The sequence below is a fragment of the Plecotus auritus genome (assembly GCF_963455305.1).
Source record: "Plecotus auritus genome assembly, chromosome: 10".
Lineage (NCBI taxonomy): Eukaryota > Metazoa > Chordata > Mammalia > Chiroptera > Vespertilionidae > Plecotus > Plecotus auritus.
In genome coordinates this window covers 32,058,898-32,084,177 of record NC_137785.1, presented here as the reverse complement: position 1 = coordinate 32,084,177, position 25,280 = coordinate 32,058,898, and the positions used below count along the sequence as shown (strand labels likewise).

Below are 25,280 nucleotides of genomic sequence, written 5' to 3'. Positions count from 1 at the left end.
TTACTGAGGTCAGTTAGGATGTTGAGTTCGAAAGTCCCGTTTTCAGGCCATTTTGATCCATGGTCCAATTCATACTGAGGCCATGCCACATTACAGAAGTAAATGAGGCGTTTAGGACGCAGATCCTGGGACAGGCCTAGCTTAGCCAGATTGGTGAGGAGACACCCTAGAAGTGTCTTAGGATCAGATTTGGATTTTTGATTGCCCATACTGAAACCTGGGGTCAGTAGCGAAGGCCCAAGGACCGGTGTCCCAATCGTTGAGCCAAGGCTATGGACGGGGAACCGAGGGACAGCACAGGACGTCTCCTCTACCCCCTGGGGTCTGGAGTGAGTCCAGAAGGCCGGAGAACTGAGGGGGGGGCAGGAACGTCTCCACTGCCTCCCCAGGTTCAGAACCCCTCCTGGAGGGGCCCGGAGGGCTATGCCCGGAAGGCAATCTCTGATGCGGGGCCGTGGTTTACAGACAGAGACACTGGAAGAACAACCGCTAGGAATCAGTAAGGGCTGGGACTTACCCACTGACGCTGCTGAGCCGGGGAGAAGCCTGAGACAAGAGGGGGGTGCACCCCGGACTGCGAACAGTCAAATGGGATACTCACACCCCCTCCCGGGTTTCAGCACCAGATGAGAGGTTTGTGACGCAGGAGACAAAACACAGAGAGTCCAGGCGATTAAAAAGGGGGAGGTCTTAATCTTGTGCTCCTGGGCAAATTCGCTGGTCCTAGGGTGGGCCAGGGAAGTTCGCGCCAAAAAGGGGGCATAGGTACTTCTTTTATACAGCTGTTTAGTGGGGGGAGGGCGGAGGGCATGAGAGGTGTGGAATTCTGCCTCGGGCCAGGGGTCTAGGAAGGCGCCAGTTATCTCTGTCACCATCTACCTTGCAGATGCATGCATCGGCTCTGGACTTCCCCCCTGCCTCCACCTAACATTTAAGACTGTATGCGATTTTGGAGAGATGACAGTAAAGGGTTTGTGAGTGAGATTTTGCTACTTTGTGAAGAAGTAATGTGATGGGCTCCCTGAGATTATGCATGACGTGTCTGTGATCATGTAGTGGGTGCTATAACTGTACGTATGTCTGCTCTTTGAAGTATTTTGTGTGCACAGATCGCGGCTACTATGAATGTGGCTCATTGTGTACCTAGATGGAACGCTTGAGAATTGGGTACATGATTAGTTAAATATGTATTGTTTAGATTATCCAAATATTGGTTATTTTATATGCCTGTATAATTTGACTCTGTGGCATTTAAACAAGTGAGAAAAATAGAGATTTTTAAAATGGAGAGGATGAGATAAAATTAAAATAATTTTCAGATGGCAGGATAGTATATTGGGAAACCTGGTATTGACTAATGACCAATATGTTGAAACTAGAGGCCGGTTGCACCAATTAGTGCACCGGTGGGGTCCCTCGGCCTGTCCTGAGCCCTCTCACAATCTGGGATTCCCCCCCCCCCCATCATCTGGGGGGGAGGGACCATGGGAGGGCTCCAGGGCGTGTCTGGCCGAGTCCCAATCCGCAGGACCCCAGCAGCAAGCTAACCTACCCTTCCCAGCTTCAGTGTGCGTCATAGCTACTGGTGGAGCTGTCGATTGGTGGCTTAGGCTTATATATATATAGATAGATGAGTAGAACCCAAAACTGACGCTCTCAGAATTTCCATTTGGGTGGGTTTTGTTTTTTCCCCCCTCCTGCTGTTGCTGCTGCTGGATGAATTCCTGGGCAGATTTAATAATTTCTTCAGTCATTCTGAAGACAATAAAAAATCTGTTGGACATTTAAGCATCAGTCCCATCTTATATTAGTCATTTAGCTAAGTAAAATATTCATTGCGGAAGTTAATACTTCAAAACTTGTTTTAAAAGCAGAAAACTGTCCCTCCTGCTGGAAACCTGCAATGTCTTCTCTAATTCCTCAACCTCTATTTTGTCTCCTCTTTACTCCTTCTAGGTAGTTAGTCTCCAGTTAGAATGGATTGGAAGCTGGAAAAGGGAAGCGAAGTCAGAAGTCAGGACAGGAAGAAGCTGGTACCTCTTATATTATAATTTAGTGTAAGTCATCTCTTACCTTTTGGGAGAACCCACTGCTGGGAACTTCCAGATATACTTTTCTTCTCATGGGTACAGCCACTTCTTCAGCTGCCTCCCCACTACTTTCCTCTGGGTATGCAGTGGCCCATCTGCTCTGGTGGGGCTTGTGTCTCCAGTCAGTCCTCTTGGATATGAGGATCCAAGCCAGCGCAGGCAGGCTTCATGCATGGGTTCCTTATCTAGAGCTCAGGTGAGAATTAGTATGTTAGTCACTTTGCCCTCCTAAATCCTGGAAACATGTACAAGTTCCCCACACATTTTCTCATCATTTTGGTTCCCAGTAGCATCAGGATGTGAGAGGCCCCTTGTATGTTATCAGGAAGGGAGAAGTACCCACTTTTCTTCCCCCTGGAAAACTGTGTTCTAAAAATAATTTACTCCCTTATCTCAGCCTCTCCAGCCAGTTGAAGTAGGGGTTAAATTAATGGTAGAAAAACTATAGTCAGCTGCTTTACAAGACAGTATTTTAGAATGAGGGATACTTGTTTCACTCACCATCTTGGGGGCATCCGCTGAAACTGAGGCAGAAGATTTCTGAGTTACCATCCTGTTAAAAATTAACACTGACAACAATTAGAAAACTCGGAGGTTTACTGTGGGGAAGAAACATTAGCAAGGCACAGATGTGTGTAAATATATGTGTGTGTGTGTGTGTGTATAGCTGCATAGATATAGACATATAATATATATATATAGATATATATCTGAAAACATGAAAGTGACCAGTGGCTATCAAAAATATGAGATATAAAGGATTGCATGAGGTGTTCAAATTTTTAAAAAATATTCCTAAGAGACTTAAAAATAAGACAAGTAAAAGCACAGGAAGACACAATATGATAAAATGTCCAAACTCCCAAACATTTCATGCAGCTCCATTAAAATTTCAGTGAAATTTTGAACTTTCTAAAGTTCTTAGGAGAATATGAACAAGCCAGAAATTCTGAAAGAGAAAAATAATGAAGGGGGAAGTATTTAAATGTGTTTTAAAACTGTAATAACTGCAGAGTGATCTTGGCAATTATGAACACATCAGTGGAACTAAATATTAAGTCCAGATCTAGTCACATACATAAAAGCAATAAAGTATGTGATAAAGATGGAAGTTTTGGTGAGTGGAGGAAATACAGGTTTTTTTTTTTATTATATAACCAGATGGTCCATAGTCTTTTTTTTCTTTTTAAGTTATTTTTGTGTGGGAAAAATACAAAGTCAAGTGAGAAAGTATAAAAAATTACTTTAAGTAAATACAGGATTAATTTCCTTCCTTTAAAAGAGATCTAATATCAATCTAGAAAATAAAAATGACCTAATAGAAAAGCAAAAGAATTTTAAGAGAGAAGAAACTAAAGATGGTTTTAAACTTATGAAAAGAATCTTAATCTCTCATAATAAGAAAAATAAAAACTAGAAGCACAATTTATATCTGTTAGATAGGAAGCATTAAGAAGTTCATATCAGCAGTATTCATCAGGGGTGATGTATTCTCATATATTGCTGGTGACAGTATAAATGGTAGAACCTTAATGGAGAGCAGCTTGGAAGTAGTTAATATTCAGTAGGCTACTTAGGCAAGAAAAGATGGTGCTAGAGGGGAGGGGAGCTTTCCCAAAATTTAGCCTGTTGCCCCAATATCCTGTATCTCTGACTTTGGAGTAAAATAAGAGTTGTCTAGCTTATCCCCCTGGCCCCCATACTGTTTATATGGGATGTTCTGAGTTGACAAGGGCCAAAACAAGGGAAATGGAGGCAATTTTAATTTGAGTCATAAGAGAGCTGTAAGTATGTGTGTGGTGAAACATGGCATCTTTTCATCTTGGCTTTGCCTTCTTAGGAACCACCCCTTTTCCAAAGAGGATCCCAAAGGAAGACTGGTTGCCTCTTGCAAATCTGAAAACCATGGCTCAGGTGAGATAATGGTTTCTCTCTGAAATAGTTTTTTGTTTTGTTTTTGAAGGATATTTGAGCCTTTGTGGGGTTTGTTTGTTTTGTTTGTTTTAAATCGTTCTGCCTATCTTTCCCTTAAGAGAAGTGGTTCTTATTTCTTTCCATATTGGCCAGATAAACATTTATCTTCTATAAGTGCTCCTTCTAATTTTAACCAGTGTTTACACATTAAGAGGGTATATCATTCAACATCTTTCTCAGTCTTCACCCAGAAGTATTGCTGGGACTAAAATGCAATTCCTCAAATTAAATGAGAATAATAAACCCTTGCCAGGGTTGCTAAATGGATAGAGTATTGCCCACATGCCAAAGGGTCATGAGTTTGATTCCTGGTCAAGGACACATACCTGGGTTGTAGGTTCTATCCAGGCCCAGGTCAGAGGGCACCTGGGCTGGAGAGCATGCAGGAGGCAGCAAATCTGTGTATCTCACATTGATGTTTCTCTCTCTCTCCTTCTCCCTATCTCCCTCCTCCCTCTCTTCCTCCTTTCCTCCCTCCCTTCCATTCTCTCTAAAAAGCAATGGACAAAATATACTTGGCTATATTATACTCAGGCAGAGGGGGGCACACGGAGGCCTGAGGGCCCAGGTGCTGCCCAGGGCCCAGAGGTCAGCTGGGACCTGCCCTTCCACGCCAGACACTCACACTTCGATTGCCATCCAGGTCTAGGAACTGCACCCATGCATGAATTTTGTGCACTGGGCCTCAAGTAAATAAATAAATGAGAATATATTACTGTACAACCTGTCTTGCTTAGATAAGACAGTCAAGATGGATATGGAATTTATTGCAATTATTAAATGACAGGAAATCCTATCTTGAGGCTTTGAGAATCTGTGCTTGACAAATTATACACAGAATTGAGACTCCTGTATTTCTGCTGTTTGATCCTTAAAGTTTGCTTATGGCTGCTAACAATTCCTAAAATGTGTGGCCTGCCAATAATACTCCCCCAGGATGCTAATGTTGTTATAGATTTATTTCTATTTTAAAATTTCTTCTATTTCTATATGCAGATGCAGGAGAGGTAATTGTATATGATTAGGTCACCTACTGAACTGGAATTGTAAATCTTGAAATATTCTGCCCTTGGTTTCAAAGAGAAATGTCTTGGTGTTTTCTTTCAGCACATTTATCTTTTTATGTGGATCTAGTAAATACTGGTGTTGCCCTAGATTCTGTATTGGTTCTCTTCTCTTTACAGTCCTCTGTTCCTATTCACAATCCACGACTGTTATTCTAATGATGCTCAATTAATTTCAATTGAAAACCGCTATTCTGAGTGTCAAAAGTATATCCAACCTCCAAATAGATATCACCATCACCTGCATGTGCCACAGATACTTCAGGCACATGCCCAAGTTTTATTTATCTCATCAACTCCTGCTCATTCGATTTTGTTTCCCTCCCTAGTCTGCTTATGGCACCAGCCCACCTACTAATACAGCTAACTTGAATTAGATGTATCACTTCTACTGCAGAACCATTTAGTGTTGAATCTTATTCCTTCACTAGAGGCCCGGTGCACGAATTCGTGCACCAGTGGAGTCCCTTAGCCTGGCCTGCAGGATCAGGCTGAAACCAGCTCTCCAACATCCCCTGAGGGGTCCTGGATTGCGAGAGGGCGCAGGCCAGGCCAAGGGACCCCACCGGTGCATGGTGCATGATTGGAGCCAGGGAGGGATGCAGGAGGTTGGCCAGCTGGGGAGGGGCCGCGGGAGGGCTCCAGGACATGTCCAGCCCATCTCACTCAGTCCTGATTGGCCGGACCCCAGCAGCAAGCTAACATACAGGTCGGAGCGTCTGCCCCCTGGTGGTCAGTGCACATCACAGCAAGCGGTTGAGCAGCCTTAGCATATCATTAGCATATTATGCTTTGATTGGTTGAACAGCCGACAGACAACTGGACACTTAGCATATTTGGCTCTTATTATATAGGATAGGATTACCACTGATGTATCTTTATTTGGGTGCCTCTTTCATAGCAGTCACTTGTCTTCCCACTTAACACCTTTGCTCCTTCTCCAGTCTTTTAAGCTCTCATTCCAGTACTCACGAATCTTTGTGTTTAACTTTTTTTTTTAAATTGTGACATACCATAAAATTTACCATTTTAACCATTTTAAATATATAATTCAGTGCCATTAAGTACATTCACATTGATATATAGCCAGCACCACTATATCCAGAACTTTTTTTAAAATTTAATTTTATTAATTACAATTGATGTTCAATATTATTTTATATTAGTTTTAGGTGTACAGCATAATGCTTAGACAATTATATAATTTGAGTTCATTCTTGATATTGTGTAAGAAGGTGGTGTTTCTTTTTTTTTTTTTTTTTTTTTTTTTGCAGGTATCTGTCCAATTTCCCAAAACTGGTTACTAAAGAGACTGTCTTTATTACCCCATTGTATATTCTAGACTTCTTTGTCATAGCTTAACCGATCATACACGTATGGATTTATTTCTGAGCTCTTTATTCTTTCCGTTGATCTATGTGTCTGGTTTTATGGCAGTACCATGCCATTTTGATTACTATAGCCTTGTAGTATAGTTTATATCAGGTAGCCTGATACATCCAACTTTGTTCTTCTTTCTTAAGATTACTGAGGTGTCATTTTTGGTTCCATATGAATTTGTTCTAGTTCTTTAAAAAATGCATTGGTATTTTGATAGTCTTTGCATTCAATCTATAGATTGCTTTGGATAATATGGACATTTTATCCATGTTACTTTTCTTTCCATGAGCACAGTAGATGTGTATCTTCAGTTTCTTTCTTCAATGTCTTATAATTTTCTGAATATAGGTCTTTTAGCTCCTTGGTTAAATGTATTGCTAGGTATTTTATGTTTTGATGCTATTGTAAATGGAATTGTTTTTCATTTTTCTTCCTATAGTTTATTATTGGCAAATAAAATTCAACTGATTTCTGAATATTAATTTTGTATCCTGCTACTTTACTTGAATTCATTTATCAGTTCTAGTAGTTTTATAGCGGAATCCTTAGGATCCTCTCTCTATAGTATCTTATTGGCAAATAATGACTTTTATGTCTTTCTTTCTTTCTAATTTGTATGCCTTTTATTTATTTTTCTGGCCTGATTGCTGTGTCTAGGATTTCTAATACTATGTTGAATAACAGTGGTAAACTGGACATTCCTGTCTTGTTCTTGATCTTATGGAAAATATTTTTAGCTTTTCCCTGTTGAGAATAATGTTAGCTGTGGATTTGTCATATGTGGCGTTTATTATGTTGAGCTACATTCCCTCTATTCCCCCTTTGCTGAGAGTTTTTATCCAGAAATGGATGCTGGATTTTGTCTAATGCTTTTTCTACATCTATTCATATTAATATGATTTTTGTTTATGTGTTTTATTATGTTAACTGAGTTTGTTTATGTGGCTAATCACGTTGACTGATTTGCAGATTTTGAACCATCCCTCCATCCCCAGAATAAATCCCACTTAATCATGCTGTATTATCTTCTTAATGTATTGCTAATATTTTGTTGAAGATTTTTGCATCTATGTTCATCAGTATATTGGCCTATAACTTTCTTTTTTTTTGTAATGTCTTCGTCTGGTTTTGGAATCAGGGTGATGCTAGCCTCATAAAATGAGTTTGGGTGCCTTTCCTCCTCTTGAATTTTTTGGATTACCTTGGGAACAATTGGTGTTAATTATTCTTTGAATGTTTGGTAAAGCCAATCCAGGGCTTTGTTTGTTGGGACTTTTTTTTATTGCTAATTTGATTTTGTTGGTCATAATCAGTCTGTTCAGAATTTCTGTTTCTTCAGTCTTAAAAGATTGTATGTTTCTAGGAACTTATTCATATCTTCCAGATTGTCCAGTTTGTTGGCATATAATTATGTTGGCTAGGATTTTCTTATAATCCTTTGTATTTCTGTGTTGTAAGCTGTCACTTCTCTTTCATTTCTGATTTTATGTATTGGGGTCCTCTTCTTTTTGTTTTGATGAGTCTAGTTAAAGGTTTATTAGTCTTGTAGATCTTTTCAAACTGGAATTGTAACTCTTGAAATACGTTTTCAAAGAACCAGCTATTGGTCTCCTTGATCTTTGTATTGTTTGTTTGTTTTTTAAACTACATATTTCATTTATTTCCATTCTGATCTTTATTATTGCCTTCTTTCTACTCACTTTGAGCCTTATTTGTTATTGTTTTTTCCTAGTTCTTTTAGGTGTAAGGTTAGATTATTTACTTGAGATGTTTCTTGTTTCTTGAGGTAGGACTGACTTGCTATGAAATTCCCTCTTAGGATTGCTTTTGCTGTGTCCCAGAGATTTGGGGTTTTTGTGTTTTCATTTTCACTTGTCTCAAGGTATCTTTTAATTTCTTCCAGGATCTCATTGTTAATTCATTTGTTGCTTAGTAGCATGTTATTTAACCGTCACGTGTTTGTGTGTGTGTGTGTGTGTGTTTCCTTGAAATTGATTTCTAGTTTCATACCATTGTCATCATAAAAGATGCTTTAGCCCTGACCGGTTTGGCTCAGTGGCTAGAGCATCGGCCTGCGGACTGAAGGGTCCCAGGTTCGATTCCAGTCAAGGACATGTACCTTGGTTGTGGGCATATCCCCAGTAGGGGGTGTGCAGGAGGCAGCTGATCAATGTTTCTAACTATCTCTCTCCCTTCCTCTCTGTAAAAAATCAATAAGATATATATTTTTTTAAAAAGATGTTTTATATGATTTCAGTCTTCTTAAATTTATTGAATCTTGTTTTGTGGCATAGTATGTTCCAAGTGCACTTAAAAAGAATGCATATTCTGCTGCTTTGGGGTGAAATATTTAAATATCAATTAAATCTACCTGGTCTAATGTGTCATTTAAGGCAGCTTGTTGGTCTGTCTGGAATATCTATTTATTGATGTCGATAGGGTGTTAAAGTTTTTCATTTTTTAACTTGGAGTTTGAGTTTATCTACAGTAACAGTCAAATAAGAGCTATTTTGTGCTTCTCTGAGCAGAGCTGGAAACCAACCCTTATTTTTTTATTCAATTTTATTGAGATATAATTTACATACAATGAAAATCACCATTTTAAGTGTAGAGTTCATGAACGTTGAAAAATATATAGCTCAGTATAATCACTACAACAGTCAAGATTATAACATTTTCATTACTCCAAAAGGTTCCCTCATGCCCCAATACATCCAGTTGCTCCACTGCCACCCCAAGGCTTCAGTAATCCTATATCTGCTTCTGCCATAAATTAGTTTTGCCTCTTCTCGAATGTCATATAATTGGAATAATAGATTATGTGCTTTTCGAGGGATTGGCCTATTTAACTCAACATAATGTTTTTCAAATTCATTCATTTGTTGTGTATATGAGAATATTCCTTGTATTGCTGAATTCCAGTATATGAATGAATAATATACCACAATTTGTTTATCCACTCACTTTTTGGTAGACATTTTTTCCCACTTTTTGACTATAATGAATGACACTTCTATGAACATTTGCAGAGATAATCTTTGCATGGACTATATTTCCATTTCTTTTGGGTAAATACCTAGTTGTGGAATCAGTGGGTTGTATGACAAATGTATGTTTATAAGAAACTGCTAAATTGTTATGCAAAGTTGTGCCACTTCACATTCCCACCAGTGATGTATGAGATTTACAGTAGCTTCATAGCCTCACCAACACATGGTATGGCCACTTCATAATTTTATTAGTCATCTTTGTAAATGTGTAATGGTATTTCATTATTGTTTTAATTTTCATTTCCCTGATATGATGAAAATGGTGAGCATTTTTCTGTTATTTATATAATCTGAGTTGAGAATTTTTGCCAGCTTTTGAGTGGATTGTTTGTTTTCTTATTCTTCTGTTGTCAGAATTCTTTATACAAGTCTTTTGTCTAATAAAAGGACTCTGAATATCTTTTCTTAGTCTATGACATGATTTTTTATTTTCTTAGTGGTGTCTTTCAGAGCTGAAGTTTTTAATTTTAACGAAGCCCGGTTTATCAGGTTTTTTAATTTTATGATTCATGCTTTTAGATTTTCCTTTTAAGTGTATAATCTATTTCAACTTAATTCTTTTGTATGCTTGTAAGGTAGAATTGAAGTTCCTTTTTTAAAAAATGTATTTTTTAATTAATTTCAGAGAGAAAGGGACAGGGAGAGAGAAAGAGAAACATCAATGATGAGAGAGAATCATTGATCGGCTGCCTCCTGCACACCCCACACTATGGATCGAGCCCACAACCTGGGAATATGCTGAGACCGGAAATCGAGCTGTGACCTCCCACGGAGCCATGCTGGCGGGCTGATTTATATTAGTTATTCTTTTACTAGTGTAACACAACCATATTAAGTCCTGAAATCAGGTAATGTGAATCTTCCATCTCTATTCTTTTTAAACTTGTTTTAGATATGCTAGGGGTTTTACATTTCCATATAAATTTTAGACTCAACTTATAGAAACAACCTACTTTGACTGTGATTGTGTTTTCGAAGACTTTATGGATTGGTTGGAGATCATTGGAATATTAACAGCCGTACGTCTTGTAATCCATGGACCTGGTGTATTTCCATGGTCTTGTAAAGTTTCAGTAGATTTTTGTAGTTTTTGGTGTACAGGTCTTGATATTTTGTTATTTTTCATTAATTTTATTTTCAATTATTGTTAGTGTATAAAAACAGTTGATTTATGTATTTTGATATTAGTATCCTATGACTTGCTAAATTCACTTCTTATTTCCAATACCCTTTTTTGTAGATTCCTTAGTCCTTTCTACATATCTAATCATGTTATCTGTAAATAGTTTGTATTCTCCCTTTCCAGTCTGTATGCCTCATTTTTTTTCTAATTATGTAGTATCTACAGTGTTAATAGAATTGGTGAGAGCAAATATATGTAAATTTAAAATTTTATCTGATGATTTTCCTTCATTTGAAATAATCATAGTTTTCCTACTTTATTCTGATATTATAATGATTGTTACTTGTTTTCAGATGTTATACCAACCTTGTATTTCAAGGATAAGCACCACTTGGTCATAATGTGTAAAGCTTTTTATATATTACTTTATTCAATTTGCTAATGTATTTTTAAATTTTTATCAGAATTTATCAGGGATACTGCTCTGTAATATTTTTTTAATGTCTTTTTCTGGTTTTGGTAACAGTGTAAGAGTCACTGCATAAAATAAATTAGAAAGTACTCTGTGTTTTTTTTAAGATTTAATACAATACTCTCAATTAACTTTTTTTTGCAAATGAATATTTATTAATACTGTGTTTCCAACATCAAATCTAAGGATCTTGGTCTTTTCTTTTTGCCTTTGTATAAAGCCAAAAGAGAGACATTTTCTATTTTTTATATGTTTTTATTTATTTCAAAGAGAGGAAGTAGAAGGAGAGAGAGACAGAAACATCAATGATGATATTCATCAGTTGGCTGCTGCCTACACACTCCCTACTGGGGATTGAGCCCGCAACCTGGACATGTGCCCTGACTGAGAGCCTGGCTCATAGCTCAATGCTCAACCACTGAGCCACACCATCTGGGCAAAAATTATCTATTTTAAAAACCTTTGTGACCAGATTTAGCAACCCTAACTTCATCATTTTCCTCAATAAAAATTCAAACAGCCATCATTGGGTACAAAGGCTGTGATTTTTTATTTTATTTTATTTTTTTACATTCTTGGTCAGCTAGACCCTGACATACTTCCTAATGTCAGATTTTGGCTGGTGGTTTTAACCCCTACTTTTTCTAGCACAATTCCCTTTACATGGGAAGCACCTCCAAAATGGTTGGGTTTTAGGACTGAGCCCAAATGGGCTTTCTTGTACTGTTTATCATGCTACTTCTGATCTCATCGGTGGCTCTGGAGCTTGTTGGCAGTATGAAGACCACGACATATTCCCAATCCTGCCAGCATGACAGACTTGAGCAAAAGAGCTCTCATTAACTCTTTTTTTGTTTTCAATTTTAAAGCAGTCACTGTTTATTAACTGACTAGATTACAAAATAACCATGGTAAATACCTTAATTTATCCTTCTAATGAGCTTGTTGATCTGGCCTTCCCTGTTACCAGTATCTCCACCTTCTATAAAATGGGTGGTCTTTTCCTCCATTCCAACTCATGGATAAGGTAATTTGAAGGGCCACAGGAAGTTGTTTGATTCTTTGAAGCGTTTTCCAATAGTATAGATCTCATGAATCACATCCTCCATGAAGATGATGCCATATTTACCAAGAGATCGAGCAGTCAATATGTTATCTGTCCAGACAATTCATTTTGTATTGAGTTTGGCTAAAAGTTCATCAATCTTGTTTATATTTTTAAAGAACCAATTCTCGGTTTCATTGATCTTTTCATTATCTTTTTTTAGAATCTATGTCATTTATTTCCTCTCTGATATTTATTATTTCCTTTCTTCTACTTACTCTGGGCTTTTCTTGTTCCTTTTCTAGTTCTTTGAGGTATAAGGTCAGATTATTTGAGATTTTTCTTGCTTCTTGAGGTAGGCCTGTAATGCTATGAACTTTCCTCTCAAAACTGTGTCTCATAGGTTTTTTGTGGTTGTGTGTTTATTTCCATTTGTTTCTAAGAAGTTTTTGATATGTTCCTTGATTTCATTGGTAACCCATTCACTGTCATACGATTTAGCCTCCATGTGTTTGAATGTTTTTGAGTTTTTTTATTATGATTGATTTCTACTTTCATGCCATTGTGATCTGAGAAGATGATTGATATGATTTCAATCTTTTTTTTATTTGTTAAGACTTATTCTGTGTCCTAAGATGTGATCTATCCTTTACAGTGTTCCATGTGCAGTGGAGAAGAATGTATATTCTGCTACTTTTTGATGAAATGTTCTGTAAATACCAGTTGAATTCTGCTACTTTCTGATGAAATGTTCTGTAAATACCAGTTGATTTTAGTGTGTCATTTAGGGATGCTGTTTCCTTCTTAATATTTTGTCTGGCATATCTGTCCTGTTAGTGGAGTGTTAAAGTCCCCTAGTATGACTGTGTTGCTATCAATGTCTCTTTTAAAGTCCTCCAAGAGGTTTTTTTTTTAATATTTAGTTGCTCCACTATGAGGTGCATTAATGTTTATCATGATTATGTTCTCTTATTTGATCTCTCCCTTTAGTATTATGTAATGATCTTCTTTGTTTCTTATTATAGCCTTTCTTGTGAAGTCTATTTTGTGACATTTAAGTATTGGTACCCCAGCCTTTTTTTAGTTTACATTTGCATGGAATATTTTTTTCTAACCCTTCATTTTTTTTTTTAATATATTTTATTGATATTTTACAGAGAGGAAGGGAGAGGGATAGAGAGCTAGAAACATCGATGAGAGAGAAACATCGATCAGCTGCCTCCTGCACACCTCCCACTGGGGATGTGCCCGCAACCAAGGTACATGCCCCTGACCGGAATCGAACCCGGGACCCTTCAGTCCCCAGGCCAACGCTCTATCCACTGAGCTAAACCGGTTTCGGCCTAACCCTTCATTTTTAATCCGAGTTAGTCTTTTGTTCTGAGGAAGGTCTCTTATAGACAAGCATATATATGGGTCATTTTTTTTTATCCATTTAGCTACCCTATGTCTTTTGCATGAAGCATTTAATCCATTTACATTTAAGGTTATTATTGATAAGTACTTATTTATTGCCATTTTTACACTTTTTAAAAATGTTTTTATTTTTATTGATTTCAGAGAGGAAGGGAAAGGGAGAGAGAGACATAAACATCAATGATGAAAAAGAGTTATTGACTGGCTGCCTCCTGCATACCCCCTACTGGGGATCGAGCCCGAAACCCCAACATGTGCCCTGACTGAGAATTGAACTGTGACTTCCTGGTTCATAGGTCGACACTCAACCACTGAGCCACACCGGCTGAGCGCCATTTTTATTCTTTTTTTTTTTTAAATATACTTTATTGATATTTTACAGAGAGGAAGGGAGAGGGATAGAGAGCTAGAAACATCAATGAGAGAGAAACATCGATCAGCTGCCTCCTGCACACCTCCCACTGGGGATGTGCCCGCAACCAAGGTACATACCCTTGACCGGAATCGAACCTGGGACCCTTGAGTCCGCAGGCCGACGCTCTAACCACTGAGCCAAACCAGTTTCGGCACCATTTTTATTCTTTATGCCTATGTTCCTCTCTATATATATTCTTCTTCCAGCAGTCCCTTTAACATTTCTTACAATGCTGGTTTGGTGGTACTAAACTACTTTAGTCCTTTTTTTGGTCTTGGAAGCTCTTTATTTCACCTTCTATTTTGAAAGATAGCCTTGCTAGCCTTTACCATGTTAGGGACGTTTTCTGCCATTATTTCTTCAAATAGGTTCTCTATCCCTTGTTCACTTTCTTATCCTCTTCTGGTTCTCCTATGATACAGATTTTGTTATGTTTGGTATTGTCCCAAAGTTCCCTTACACTGTGCTCCTGCTTTTCAATTATTTCTTTCACTTTGCTTCTCCGATTGAGTGATTTTCTGTACACTGTCTTTTAATTCATTGATTTGATTTTCAGCTTCCTCTACTGTTTAATTCTTTCAGTGTATTCTTTATTTCTGCTATGTCATTCTTCATTTCCAACTGGTTGTTTTTCATAGTTTCTACGTCTTCTTTCATGGTGTTGAGCATCCTTATAACCATTACTGTTAATTCTACATCTGATAAATTGCTTATCTCCCTTTCATTTAACTCTTCTTCTGGAGAATTCTCTTGTTCTTTCATATGGGGCCTATTTCTTTGTCTCCCCTTTTTCGCTGCCTCTTCATGCTTTTTTTTCTATTAGGTAGGTTAGCTATGACTTCCACTACTGTTAGTGTGGCCTTCTGTAGTGGGTGTCTTGTGGTGTAGTTTCCTTGATCTTCTGAGCTGGGTGCTCTAGAAATATCCCTTCTGTGGGTTATGTGGACCCTCCTATTATAATTGGCTCTTGATTGCCATTGTCCCTTTCATGGGTGGACTTGCTGGCTGACTGAGGCTCAATTCCAATCATGTCATGGCAGCTGATATACAGGTGTTGACAGAACAAAGTGAAAAGAACACACATACAGCCTTGGCCGGCATGCTTAGTGGTTAGAACAGCCATGGGCAAACTACGGCCCGCGGGCCGGATCCGGCCCGTTCGGCTGTTCTATCCGGCCCGCGGAGCCGAAAGAGCGGAGGGTTCTCTTGCTCTCCCCTCCGCTCCTTTACTTTGAATTTATATTAGTTCACACAAACACTCCATCCATACTTTTGTTCCGGCCCTCCAGTCCAGTTTAAGAACCCATTGTGGCCCTCGAGTCAAAAAGTTTGCCCACCCCTGGGTTAGAACGTCAGCCCGCATACTCCCTTCCACTCTCTCAATAAAAATCAATAAAAACTGATAACAAGAACAAAAACAACCTCTCCAACTGCAAGGAATAAGAAAAGAAAAGGGCGGGGGGAGGAATACTATAATACAAGAGACCAAAAGAATTAGAGAGCATAAAAAGGAAATGAAAGAAGTGAATGTGAAAGGAAAGAAGATGAAGAAAAAGAAAGGAAAAGAAAGAATACAAGAGAGGAAGAGAAATATACATATGTATATGGACTAATAATAATTAAAGAAGGTAATAATAGTGAATAAAAGAATACAGGAAATAGGAAGAGAAAAACAGGAAAAAATGAAAAAAAAAACTAGATAAAAAAAAGGAAAGAGAAATAGGGATATGAGAGAGAAAAAGAGAAGTGAAAACTAAAAATAAAAAAATACAGAGAAGATTATATACAAAATAATAAAGAAAAAGAAAAAAAGTGGAGTTCAGCTTCTCAGATTTCAGTGCCTACTATGTTTACTGCATTCACTCTTTGGATCAGCTATTTGTGGAGCTTGCTGGATGTTTCTCTGCTGTGGTCCAAGACTGGCGCCTTGGTATGTCCGTCACAGGCTCCTGGTAGGGTCTCTGATTAAATCAATGTGAGTCACTATCTCTGCCTGGTTTTCAGCCACCAGTTTGACACTTGTCAGGGCAGAGCCCCAACAGTCCTGTGGATGGGTCCTCTGATGCCCAGAGATTGGATCTGCCTGTGTCTTGCTCCTTGAATGTTGCTGCTCTGAGTTGCTCTCCCTTCCCCCATGGATCTTTGCTCTGTGGGACTGTCAGGACCTGGCCCGAGTGGTTTCAACAGATTCACGTTGGAGGTAGTGCTTGTAATCTGTAGCGGGGAGGGTGGGCACTTCCTCTTTCACAGGGCTGGGCTAGCTGTACTCTCAGGGGAGCTTGGATCTCCTTCCCTGTAATGCTGCTGACGGGCCCAGCACATGCTCCTCTGTCTCCCAGACAGAAACCCACTGGGCAGACACTGTTGCAATACCTCAGCTCCACCTGGTTCCATGGCACTCCCTTGCTGCCACTCAAAGTAGGGGAGGATAAAAAGCAAACAAACAAATAAAAATCAGCCCTTCTTGGCACTTCAGTCTTTCTGCACTGCTGGCAGCCCTTGGGCAGAGCCTCCACCTGCGATCCAACTGGTGAAATGTCCGTGTCCCTTGTACTGTCAGACTAAGCCCTACCAGTGCAGATTTCTAGCTCTGCACTGTTTCCTTCGGCTCAAATCACAGCAGAACGTAGCATATTTACCATATTCCCAGTTTTGGGCAGGATGCTGTCAGTGCACTTGAGGTTGAAGTAAATTTCCCCCTAGGCGCACAGATCAGCCCTCCTCTGGCTCTATTCCCAATATTCTATGAGGAGATGGAGGTCCTCAGAGTCACTGCCGAGTGTACCTAGCAGACAAGCTCTGCGTGTGGAGCTTTGCAGCATGTCCCCTACCTCAGTTCCAGGTCAAATGGATTATCCCTGAAGCTACAACAAAGGGAATGCTCTTTACCTAGATGTTGTGGTTTGAGCTTCCCTCCATCCAGGTCAACACCAGTTCCCCTTCCCTTCTCTGTTTTTCTGAATTAGGAATCTGGGTGGTGCTGAGACCCAGCATTACCAGGCAGGCAGGGCCTCCGCTGCCACAATATCTCTCCATTTTCCCACCCACCCACCTGAGCGAGTTGGCTCATCTTCGCATCTATGTCTTTTCTCTGCATTCCCTCTTCACAATATTTCAGATCAGCTTCACCTGAAATGGTTTTTCATACCCGTTTCCCTGAAGTTCAGCCACATATCCATCAGTGTTGGGAGCAAGCAGTTGGAGATTCCTTTTATCCTGCAGCCATCTTGGCCCCCTGTACCACAGTGTTTTTATCAACTCATCTACTGATAGAGAACTTGGGCTCTTTCCAGATCTTCGCTGTTGTAAATAACTCTTCTATGAACATAGGGGTACATATATTCTCTCTGATTGGTGTTCAGGACTCTTAGACAATGTAAGAAATGCTCACCTGTCCGAATTCAAATAACAGATTCAGAGACAGAAGTATGGCAAAAACGAGACTTTTTAAAAATATATATTTTATTGATTTTTTACGGAGAGCAAGGGAGAGGGATAGAGAGTTAGAAACATCGATGAGAGAGAAACATCGATCAGCTGTCTCCTGCACACCTCCTACTGGGGATGTGCCTGCAACCCAGGTACATGCCCTTGACCAGAATCAAAACTGGGACCTTTCAGTCTGCAGGCCGACGTTTTATCCACTGAGCCAAACCAGTTAGGGTGAAAACGAGACTTTTAATACATTTTTGAGAGTGGGTGTCCAACTGGTTGAGCAGGTATACCCAGGGCAGCGAACACAGTCCATTTATTCAGTCCCTCCTCTGGTTCCTCATTGGCTGAGTACTATGGGATCACCTGTTTCCTCATATATCACCTAGGTCTTATTGTCTCCCATTGGGCTATTTAAAAAAATTAGACTAAGTCCTTTTCTAGTTGCCTCCACCTCCCGCTGTCTAGTTGAGGCAGGCACCTCGGAGGTTTTCATCATGATACTGGCCCACACCCACACCTCATTGCTCTTACATTCTCTTCCTTCCTCCCTATATTCTGTTTCCATAATGTCAGGAAATTAGAAAACAACCATTTCCATTAAAAGTTGACTGCTGAAGATGGATCACAGAGGCCTATTTCCTACAGATTATACCCAGAAGTAGGATCACTGGGTCAAAAGACAGTTCCATTTTTAATGTTTTGAGGAAACTCACAGTGTTTACCACAGTGGCTGCTTAAGTCTCCATTCCCATCAACAGTGCAGTTCCATTTTCTGCACATCCTCGCCATCACTTGTTTATTGATTTATTGGTAGTAGTTATTCTGATAGGTGTGAGGTGATATCTCATTTTAGTTTTAATTTGCATTTCCCTGATGACTAAGATCCTTGAGCATTTTTTTATATGTCTATTGGCTATCTACCGTGTTTCCTCGAAAATAAGACAGTGTCTTATATTAATTTTTGCCCCCAAAGACACGCTAGGTCTTATTTTCAGGGGATGTCTTATTTTTCCATGAAGAAGAATACGGTACACATTTATTGTTAAATGAAAATAAAGGAAATTTATTACCTGTATACGGTACGGTAGTACGTTAGTTGTCAACACAAACCAGACAAACTGTGAATCCTACAGTATCAAGAATTTATTCAATGACAATCATGTCATCATCTTCTGGAACATCATCATAACAATCCAATTCCTGAATTTCCTGGTGAATTTCTTGTGACTCCATTTCTTTCAGAATCAGTGGACCCAATCTCTCATGTTTAGCAATAGCACTGTCTTTAAATGAGTACTTCTTGTCAAGGTAGCCTGTTCGCAGTGCATTTGCAATGCAACTGTCAGTGATTTTCTCCCATGAATTCTTCACCCAAGTCACAACTTCTTGCAGTTTAGGTTTCACAAAGTTTCCACGCTGATTTCTCTCCATTCTATTTTCAATGTAGTCATTAATTTCCATGCGCAAATTGTCTTTGAATGGCTTGTTTATTTCAATATCGAGAGTCTGGAGATAGGCCGTCATTCCTGCGGGAATCATTATCTGATCTATTTTTCTTTCGTGAAGAAATGTCTTCATGTCTTTAGCGCGGTGAGTGCTGGCTGCATCCCAGACTAGCAGACCTCTTTGACTCCCTCGCATAACAAGCGGCAGCATTAAATCGACCCACTTCCTTATAACTGCTTGTGTGGCCCAGGCTTTTTCAGTTTCAAGAATAAAAACGCCCAAAACATGTTCAATCTTTTCCTTCTTGCCCTTAGAAATGATTAAAGGTGGGATTTTAGTGCCATCCAGACGAATTGCCAAAATACAGGAAACACGTGCACTTTCGTAAGCAGTGGAGGGAATGTACACTAAGGAGGCATCCCGCTGTTCAATTGTTGTTTGAGATGATTGGCCCATAAACACTGCAGTTTCATCCATAGCAATCATGTTGGAAAGATTGTATTTAGAGAAGTCAGCATCATCAATAAAGGACTTGAATGCAAGTGCTCGCTTAATAACTTGAGTATCTTCCAACCTAAACAATGTTGTAGATCTTCTTAAAGACAGTTCACTTCGCTGAAGGAAATTATCCAGCCAGTGTTGTGATGCTTTGAAGTCTTCGGGGGCTATGTCAAACTGTGGTGCCATTGCAAGGGCAAATTCTTGAATCTGAGCCCTATTCACAACCAAAGCCTTTGCTCTCCTGTCAACAACCCATTCACAGATCAGGTCTTCCAACTTGGAAAATAATGGTTGCCAATCTGATCCACACTTGTGCTTTTTAGCATTTCCCTTGTCCACTTGTTAAATGAGGTTACCATACTCTGCTCGCCATTTTTGGACCAATCGGATACTCAACATCTTCTCTTTGCAGAAAGCAGTAAGATTTTGGCCCCAAGAGTCTTCCACGATTCCTTCCTTGCACTCCACGGAGTAGCTTTTTCTTTTTGCACTCATTTCTACCATAGGGGTAAAAAAAAAAGGAATTGGGGTATCAAGGTGGGGGGAGGGGGATCACTCAAAATGACACAGGGGGGATCAGAGGGGGGAATCAAAATGGCACAGGAGAATCAGAGGGGGGATTACCATTTTAGTAACCCCTTTTGATCCTCCTGTGTCATTTTGATTGTCCCCTCTGATCCTCCTGTGTCATTTTGATTGCCCCCTCTGATCCTCCTGTGTCATTTTAAGTGATCCCCCTCCCCCCACCCCTGTGCCACTGAACACCTTCACCAGACATCCCCCCTACCCCTTTATCAGACATTCACCCCCTGGGGCCTGCCTGGGGACTGTCACTGGGCTTGCTGGGGCCTGGATCTGGGCTGGAGCAGGGTCTGCCACTGACTCAGAACCTTCAGTCATCATGAAGGCGGCCGCGAGTATCAGGTAGTGTCACCAGAGACAGACCAGCACTTACCACCTTCGCCGCATCCCGTCCGCTCTAATCCTCCTGTTCTTCTACACGCATCTGCAAAAGTCTCCTCCTCTCTCCCGCCCCGCGCTCACCGCTCACTCTGACCTCCGCTCCGCCTTCACACAGCAGTGACGTCAGGACTCCGCGTAACGTCACTGGTTGCTAGATGCCAGTCGGGGCGGCCCTAGCGACCAGTTTACGGTAAATTAATTTTCATTCTGAGACAGAGCCTGGGGCCTTATTTTCGGGGGATGCCTTATATTTCACTCAGAAGGAAACCTGTAAGTCGGTCTTATTTTCGGAGGATGTTTTATTTTCGGGAAAACACGGTATATGTCCTCTTTGGAGAAGTGTTTATTCAAGTCCTTTGTCCATTTTTTTAATTGAATTGTTTGCCTTTCTGGTTTTCATTTGTATAATTTCATATATATATATATATATATATATATATATATATATGTATGTATGTATGTATTTGGAGATTAACCTCTTATCAGATGAATCATTGGCAAATATGTTCTCCCATATGGTGGGTTCCCTTTTTGCTTGTTAATAGTTTCTTTTGCTGTGCAGCTTTTTAATTTGATTTAGTACCATTTCTTTATTTTTTCCTGTGTTTCCCTCACCCTCAGAGACATATTGGCAAAAATATGTCTGAGATTTTACTGCCTAAGTTTTCTTTTAGGATTCTTAAGGTTTTATTACTTACATTTAAGTCTTTTTTTCTTGTACATGGTGTAAGTTGGTGGTCTAGTTTCATTTTTTGGCATGGTCAGCACACATCATAATGAGTGATCGAACTCCTGGTCTCCCGGTCGAATTCCTGAGGGGACACTTTGCAGGTTAGCCTTTTATATATATAGATAACATGCTATTTAGGTTTCATGTGTTTGAATGTTATTATCTTCTATTTTAGTTGTTTTCTAATTTCATGCCATTATGTTCAGAGAACTTGCTTGATAGATTTCAATCTTTAATTCATTGAGTCGTGTGTGTGTCCTAACATGAGGTCTAGCTTTTAGAATTTTTCATGTGCACTGTAGAAGAACATAAATTCTGCTTTGGAATAAAATGTTCTTTAAATATCAATTAATCCATCTGATCTAGTGTGTTTTTTAAAGTTGCTGTTTCCTTGTTGATTTCTGCCTGAAAGATCTATCCTATATAGTAAAAGCCCAGCGACCAAATGGCGGAATGACTAGAATGACCAGGGCCAGTGAGCAAACTGCCCATGGCCCCTTGCCCGGACCAACCCCGCCTCCGAGCAGGGTGGAGCCAGCCGGCAAACCACTGTGGCCCCTTGTCCTGGCTGATCCTGCTCCAAATTAACCCCAACACCCCTAAATCACTGCCTGGCTTCCTGGTGCATGTACTTAGTGAAAGCACAAGAAAATAATTATGAGTCCCTTCTGTCCCTGACCAGAGTCTCCAGAGGGCTCTGCTAATACTGTAGCCACGGTGTAGAATTCTCCCTCCACCGACTGCATCCCCAGGAGATCTTCCTAATTAGCCAATAAGGCGACCTAAGCATTAACAGGATGGCGGCCCTTTGCTAAAGAATGTAGAGAGGCTGGGTGGGGATTTTGTGAAATTACGGTGCCTTGCAGATTAGGTGAGCTTTCAATCTCTCTTTAAAAGGGGCAGCAAAGAGGACCCATGGGCTGCCAGGAGCAACAGCAAAGGGTAGGTACATTCAAAAACAGAAAAACTTTTAAACAAACAGACATGAAAATCATATTGGAAAACTGAGGGCCGAGCCCTAGGAGGAATGCAGAAATCATTAAAGGGCCATCATCCATCTTGATTTACGTTTGCAAACAACACATAAACAACTTCATCTCATGGCACATGAAATGCAAAACAGTTCTTTTGTGAGTTTTCTTTTGGCCATCCTTAAAGTATTATTAGATCCAGCTGGGGAAAAGCTATAGCTTCCAGCATTAGACCCCACAGCCAGCCTGCCCAATGGGCCCCCATCGGGGTGGACCCACTGGACCCCACCCATGCATGAATTCGTGCACTAGGCCTTTAGTTCATTGATAACAGTGTGTTGGTAAAATTCCCTAGTATGACTATATTGCTGTCAATCTACCCCTGAAAGTCCACCAAGAGTATCTATACTAATAAACGGGTAATATGCAAATTGGTCACGGCGCCCTCACAGTAACAACCGAATAGCAGGCTACGTGGGGCCACCAGGCCGGCAGGGGGGTTAGCAAGGGACGACCAAACGACTGACCAGCAGGCTGCATCGGGTGACCAGGCCGGCAGGGCGGTTAGCAAGGGATGACCAAACGACTGACCAGCAGGCTGTGTGGGGCGACTAGCCGGTAGGGGGGTTAGCGAGGGATGACCAAACAACTGACCAGCAGGCTGCGTGAGGTGACCAAGCCAGCAGGGGGGGCAGTGAGGGGTGACCAGGCCAGCAGAGGGGGCAGTGAGGGGCAACCAGGCTGGCGGGGGAGGGGGAAGTTAGGTGCAACTAAGCCAGCAAAGGGGGGCAGTGAGGGGCGACCAGGCTGGGGGGGGGCAGTTGGAGGTGACCAGGCCGGTGGGAGGGGCAGTTGGGGCAACCAGGCCGGCAGGGGGCGCAGTTAGGGGCAATCAAGCTGGCAGGCAGAGGCGTTTAGGGGTGATCAGGCTGGCAGGGGGGAAGTTAGGGGCAATCAGGCAGGCAGGTGAGCAGTTAGGAGCCAGTGGTCCCGGATTGTGAGAGGGATCCCAGATTGGAGAGGGTGCAGGCTGGGCTGAGGGACACACACCCCCATGCACGAATTTCATGCACTGGGCCTCTAGTATATATATGGGCCTCTAGTGTGTGTGTGTGTGTGTGTGTGTGTGTGTGTGTGTATGTATGTGTGTGTGTATATATATGTGTGTGTGTGTATATATATATATATATATACACACACACATATATATACACACACACACATACAATTCCTTCTACTTCTGAAAGTTGTCCCTTTAACATTTCTTGCAATGCTGGGTCAGTGGTAATGAATTTCTTTAGTTTGGTTTTGGTTTTGTTTTTCTTGTCTGGTGGGAAGTTCTTTATTTCACCTTCAATTTTAAATGATGGTCATGCTGGATAGTGTAGTCTTGGTTTCAGGTCCTTGCTTTTCATTACTTTGAATATTTCATGCCATTCCCTTCTGGCCTGTAGTATTTCTGTTGAAAAATCAGCCAACAGCCTTATGGGAATTCCCTTGTAAGTAACTAATTGTTTCTCTCTTGCTACCTTTAAGATTCTGTGTCTTTAACCTTTGCTATTTTAAGAATGATGTATCTTGGTGTCTGTCATTTTGGGTTCCTTTTGATTGGGAAGCTCTGTGTCAGGGGTCCTCAAACTTTTTAAACAGGGGGCCAGTTCACTGTCCCTCAGACCATTGGAGGGCTGGACTATAGTTTTTTTAAAAAAAAACTATAAACAAATTCCTATACGCACTGTGGGCCCGGGACGAGTCGGCTGCTAAGCAGGACAGGCAGCGGCACCTGGCGGGCCGGATAAATGTCCTCGGCAGGCCGCAGTTTGAGGATGCCTGCTCTGTGTTATATGAACTTGTGTGACTTTTTCCTTCCCCAGATTAGGGAAGTTTTCTGTTAGGGATTATTTCTTCAGAGTTTGTCTGTCCCTTGCCACTTTCTTTTCCTTCTGGCACCCCTCTGATGTGGATGTTGTTATGTTTCATGTTGTCCCAAAGTTCCCTTCAGTTTTCCTCATTATTTTTTTTTTCTTAAATATATTTTATTGATTTTTTACAGAAAGGAAGGAAGAGTGATAGATAGTCAGAAACATCGATGAGAGAGAAACATCGACCAGCCGCCTCCTGCACACCTCCCACTGGGGATGTGCCCGCAACCAAGTCACATGCCCTTGACCGAAATCGAACCCGGGACCCTTCAGTCCACAGGCCTACGCTCTATCCACTGAGCCAAACCGGTTCCAGCCTTCTAGTGTATTTTTTATGTCAGATATGTTATTCTTTGTTTCTGACTGGTTATTTTTCATGGTTTCTGTGTCTCTTCATGATGTTATAGTTCTCACTAAGATTTTTCAGCATCATTATGAACATTACTCTGAACTCTTTTTCTGATATATTGCTTACCTCCGTTTCACTTACCTCTTTTCCTGGAGATTCCTGTTTCTTTGTCTTTCTGTTTTGGCTACCTCTTTGTATTTGTTTCTATGTATTAGATAGAACTGCTATGTCTTCCAAACTTCATCAGGTAGCCTTAATTAGTAGGTGTCCCTTAGGACCAGTAGAGTGCTCTCCTTGGTCTCCTGAGCTGGGTTCTCTAGGAATGTCCCTTTTGTGGATTATGTGGGCTCTCCTGGTGTAATTGGGTCTTGACTGCTGTTGGCCCATTCATGGGTGGGAACAATATTCAGGCTTAACCTTGACCATGTGTACAGGCTGCTGTGCAGGTGCAATCTCAAGATGTCTTATTGGTCTCTGTGTCATCGTCTTCCAGATGACCTGAGTTCTGTACTCCAGCAATGTTTCTTGTGGGTTATGTGTACCCCCTGTTGTAGTTGAGGCTTGATTGCTATTGACTCTTTTGTGGTTGGAGTTAACCTTTCAGAGGCTGGGTGAATATAAGGGTAAACATCAATCACCGTGTATGAGATGCTATACAGGGGTTGCCCCCTGAAGCAGGTTTTGTTTCCAGCAGGGTCTGATGCCTACCGGGATCCCCTTTAGGGTGTGCCACTTGTGTGGATAGTTGGATTTAGCTCTTGGGTGGGCTTCAGGTGCGGGTTGCTGTCAGACGTGCTGTGTAACTGGCCTTGGGCTGCCTGTCTCTATCACACTGTTCATTGTTTGTGTCTGCATCTACTAGATCTGTATTTACATGGGAGGGGTCAATCTGTGAAAAAGGGTCAGTTCCTTCCAGCTTCCAGCTGGTGGCAGA

General features: G+C 40.7%; 1 protein-coding gene across 14 annotated transcripts in view; it reads left to right on the top strand.

Moving 5' to 3' along the window:
- The window catches only part of ZNF567 (zinc finger protein 567), a 64,494-nt gene that overhangs the window by 7,363 nt on the left and 31,851 nt on the right, over positions 1-25,280 (top strand). For 8 of the 14 annotated variants that reach the window (XM_080644540.1, XM_080644539.1, XM_080644543.1 and 5 more), the window contains exons 2-3: positions 1,957-2,057; positions 3,931-4,004. In XM_080644540.1, coding sequence (XP_080500666.1) covers positions 3,996-4,004 — 9 coding nt within the window. In that variant the 5' untranslated portion in view covers positions 1,957-2,057; positions 3,931-3,995. Of the gene's footprint in view, positions 1-886; positions 975-1,956; positions 2,058-3,930; positions 4,005-22,001; positions 22,047-25,280 lie in introns of all 14 variants that reach the window. The other 6 variants (XM_080644550.1, XM_080644549.1, XM_080644538.1 and 3 more) reach the window with 3 other exon arrangements.